The sequence below is a fragment of the Triticum dicoccoides genome, chromosome 7B (assembly GCF_002162155.2).
Source record: "Triticum dicoccoides isolate Atlit2015 ecotype Zavitan chromosome 7B, WEW_v2.0, whole genome shotgun sequence".
Taxonomy (NCBI): Eukaryota; Viridiplantae; Streptophyta; class Magnoliopsida; order Poales; family Poaceae; genus Triticum; species Triticum dicoccoides.
Window position 1 is genome coordinate 81,719,835 of NC_041393.1, and position 4,123 is coordinate 81,723,957.

At 53.9% G+C, this 4,123-nt stretch overlaps 1 protein-coding gene across 1 annotated transcript; it reads left to right on the forward strand.

The window, feature by feature from the left end:
• Positions 1 to 1,076: 1,076 nt before the first annotated feature.
• On the forward strand, positions 1,077 to 3,302 carry LOC119340572 (galactose mutarotase-like). The gene is made up of 5 exons (XM_037612499.1): positions 1,077 to 1,507; positions 1,620 to 1,669; positions 1,809 to 1,932; positions 2,014 to 2,121; positions 2,535 to 3,302. Exons 1-5 carry the CDS (start codon positions 1,312 to 1,314, stop codon positions 3,152 to 3,154), a joined length of 1,098 nt encoding a protein of 365 aa, XP_037468396.1. The 5' UTR covers positions 1,077 to 1,311; the 3' UTR covers positions 3,155 to 3,302.
• Positions 3,303 to 4,123: the final 821 nt, after the last annotated feature.

The following is a 4,123-nucleotide window of genomic DNA, read 5'->3' on the forward strand; positions in this document are numbered from 1 at the left end:
AGCTTGGAGGTCGAGCTTGGAGAGGAGAAAGCTTAAGTAGTGTGGCTCGGGCATTCCATCGAACACCTCATGTGCATAGGAGGTGAGCTAGAGCACCATAAAGCCCTCCCCTCGCCGGCCAGAAAAAACAGAGCAGTGTGGAGGGCTCTGCTCGCCGGCGAGGGGGCATATATAGGCACATCATTGGTCCCGGTTTGTGGCTTGAACCGGGACTAAAGGGCAGCCTTTGGTACCGGTTCAAGCCACCAACCGAAACCAATGATAGTGGGCCAGGAACGAGGCCCATTTGTCCCGGTTCGTCCCATCAAACGGGATTAAAGGGGCCAGACGAACCAGGACCAGTGTCCTCACGAGGCCCGGCAGGCTCCCTGACCTCATGAACCGGGACCAATGCCCCATGGATCCTGGTTCGTGATTGAATCGGGACTAATGGACTTATCTGGCTTGAACCAAAACCTTGCTTTTTACTAGTGGTAAGATCGATGAAGTGAACAAATTGTACAGAAGACTTGACAAAGCAAGTCGACTGGATCGGTAACGACACCCGCCGCGAAGCAAAGTTCACTTAGGGCCGGACAAGAACAGACGACGAGGCAGCCCGACTGGAATTAAAGACGACACACCTGCCGCAACGCGGAGGGGTCGGAGAGAGTAGGGGCGACGCCGCCGCCGAGCCGACGGCGGCTTCTGACCTAGATCGCCTGTTCTGTTTTCCTTACGTTTTCCTTGATGTTTTTTATCGGCCTGCGGAGGTTTGTCTTCACTGAGGCAGCAGGTAGCTGCCTGCATCCAACAAAAACGTGTGGGTATGCATGCATCCAGCTTGGACTGAGGCAGCAGGTTTGTTGGTGAAGGTTGTGCGTGCATTGCTACGGCGATGCTCACATGCTTTGCCTGATGGCCCCACGTATTTGGCCATTCACATCCTTTGTCTGTCCCCTCTGTAAATGCCGCATGGGCGCGCACCGTTGCCAGCCGGTGCCAATGTGGCAAAATGAGAGACATGAGCTAGTACAATCCAGACCAGCTTCGTCCGGTGGTTCCAATCAAAGTATGGCTGCACAGCACGGCTAGGCGACGGAGAAGAAGAAGCTAGCGTAGGGCTAATTTGCGCGTCACGAGGAGCAGTGGCTAGCCTCTGACAGAAGAACACTCGGCGGTCACGCATACCAAGGATCAATGATGTGGCCACTTTATATCTGCCCGCCTTCACGCACGCATGTACTATAACCATCAAGCAGTAGTGGCCCCTTCTTCCAGCTCTTCTTGGCTGCTACGGTGACACTCTCTGTGGAATAGATACACCTCGCGATGAAAATGGCGAGGGCCCTGCTTGTCGCCCTTCTTCTTGTCTCGTGCTTTGTGGCGCTTGGCCTGTCCGGCCGCGCCGATGCGGCGGCCGAGAGGAAGACCGTCGGTGTCTACGAGCTCAACAAGGGGGATTTCTCCATCAAGGTCACCAACTGGGGTGCCACCCTCATGTCCGTGATTCTCCCCGACTCGAGAGGTAATCATATGAATGACACGCTTCTTCCTTCGTTCCTTCCAAAAGGTCGTGGTTCTCGTCCGTTGCTTCTCCAAATGATCCGGGATCTCAGTCTTGTTCCCTTGCACCGTAGGAAACTTTGGGGATGTGATCCTGGGCTACGATACGGTTGCTGAATACATGGTAGGATATGATGATGCACAAAACGCCTATGTTCCTTTACTTGCAAATACAGTACATTGCACCGACGTGGTTCGATACGATTCTTCTTCTTTCGCCGCTGACAAAGTTGGTTTGCGTCTCGGCCGCGCGTGTTGTGCAGAATGGCACCGCCTACTTCGGAGGGCTGATCGGCCGCGTCGCCAACAGAATCGCCAACGCCCGGTTCACGCTGGACGGGAAAACCTACCGGCTGGTTCCCAACGACGGCAACAACACGCTGCACGGTACGTACAAGAAGAAAAATTTCCCCTCCCCTCCTCCCGCGAGCTGCCATCGATCATCTTTCTGCTCTTGTTCTCCTCTAGGTGGTCACCGGGGATTCGACAAGGTCGTGTGGACGGTGAAGGAGCATGTCGCCGGCGGCAGCTCGCCCTTCATCACTCTCTACTACCATAGCTTCGACGGAGAGCAAGGTAAGGAATTTGGAGCCCTTACCATTTTCTGATACTTTCATCGAGAGGAGATTGCACATGTGGGTTCAGTCATGAATTTAGGTCAGCCATTTTCAAATATGGACAGCTTTGTAAGAATCAGTCAAATTTTCTTAAAGAAACAAAGTTTCCAAAAAAATCTGAAAAAACTACAGCAATTCAAAACATGCTAAATGATAAATCTGGGGAATTTTCAGCCAATTTAGCCCAGCCATTTGAAATTTGGACATTTTTTTTGTAATTAGTCCTGGAGTTTTGGTTTTGTATCGTGTTACCTCAGTCCCAAAAGTTGTGTAGTTGTGCAATTTCCTCTTTCATCAAATTGAGGAGCTCTTCGCTTCTCATTTTATTTCAAAACATAACCGATTTTTAACGAAGTAGCTGAACTTGAACAGGGTTTCCGGGCGACGTGGACGTGCACGTGACGTACCAACTCTCGAGCCCGCACGTGCTGAGCGTGCGCATGAACGCGACGGCACGGGGCAAGGCCACCCCAGTGAACCTGGCGCACCACGCCTACTGGAACCTCGGCGGCGACGGCAGCGGCAACGTCCTTGGCGAGGAGGTCCGCCTCTTCGCCTCCCGGTACACGCCTGTGGATGCCTCGCTCAGCCCGACGGGCCGCATGGCGTCCGTGGCTGGCACACCCTACGACTTCCGCACGCCGGCCGCCGTGGGCTCGCGCATCGGCGGCCTCCTGAGCCGGGGCGTCAACGGGTACGACATCAACTACGTCGTCGACGGCAGGGGCCTGCGCCCGGTAGCGGTCGTCCGGGACGGCGCGTCCGGCAGGGCGATGGAGCTGTGGGCGGACCAGCCCGGGGTGCAGTTCTACACGGCCAACGGGCTCAGCGGGGTGAGGGGGAAGGGTGGCAAGGTCTACGGCCACTACGGCGCGCTCTGCCTGGAGACGCAGGGGTTCCCCGACGCCGTGAACCGCCCGAGCTTCCCGTCGCAGATCGTCCGGCCGGGGAAGGTGTACAAGCATGACATGGTGTTCAAGTTCTCCTTCTAGTAACTACTAGCTGGTGGTATCCAAGGTCCCGTGGTTGGTCGTTTGTCAGGCAACACAGCCACTCTTGTGTTTTGTGTACTGTGTGAATTTGATCGGCTGAGCTTCAAGGGGAGGAATAAAAGCATGTTGCTGGTTCAAGGTTTTTTCATCACGAGCTTCAAGTTTCTTTACAGCATCTTCAACACGCGCCCAGAAAAGGGCTCACTACTAAAAACTATCGTTTTTGTGTGCCGGAGATAAAAAAACAGTGCTCCAGCAGATGCTATAAAATAGAACGCGCACGAAAAACTTTAGAGCATAGGTGTGCGCGCGGGCTGTTGGGTTGCAAATTTGAGGTGCCAGATTGTGCATGCGGGCCGCTGCACGGCGGGCCGCCGGATTGGGCGCCGTGTTTGCATCTGAAAAGCCTCTTCGTCGCTCCCATGCGCAAAAGAACTATTTTGACGCTGTAAAATAATTATACCGCGTCGAGACGAAGCGCGCCTGTTGGAGGGACCTCCTATTTGGTGCATAGTGCGTTGGATACTGAGCAAACGTGCACCCTGGCGCAGGTTGGCCCACAGCATTGGGCTGGCCAACTTGCCTGATTTGCTGTTTCTTTTCCTGGCATGAATCAGACTATTAGATTGGTTTTTTCTTTTGTCTAAAAAAAGGGTCGCTTTTCAGTTCTTGGAAGAAAGACAAACTAGATGGCTCGATCACCGGCACTTGATCTCTGGGGGCCTCCTTGCTCTTGTCATCCTTGGCTGCTCCAACGGGCTCTTCCCTCTTCAGCTCGATCTTCATCAACCAAGCATCCTCTTCCACATTATTAGAGGAAGAAGAAGACATGATGCCTGGCTCAACAGATCTGGTTTGGGGTCATGGCTCCTCCCACCTCCTCTCCTCTCCTCTCCTTCCTCCCACCTGCCCTCCACCACACACCATCCAGCCATGGAGATTTTTGATCTAGTCAATCTAGACGATCAT

Bases quoted from the DNA above. Each gene is read 5' to 3' on its own strand.
- LOC119340572 (XM_037612499.1), top strand. From the start codon at position 1,312: ATGAAAATGGCGAGGGCCCTGCTTGTCGCCCTTCTTCTTGTCTCGTGC. The intron at 1,670-1,808 runs GTAGGATATGAT...CGTGTTGTGCAG, and splicing joins ATACGGTTGCTGAATACATG to AATGGCACCGCCTACTTCGG. The intron at 1,933-2,013 runs GTACGTACAAGA...GTTCTCCTCTAG, and splicing joins CGGCAACAACACGCTGCACG to GTGGTCACCGGGGATTCGAC.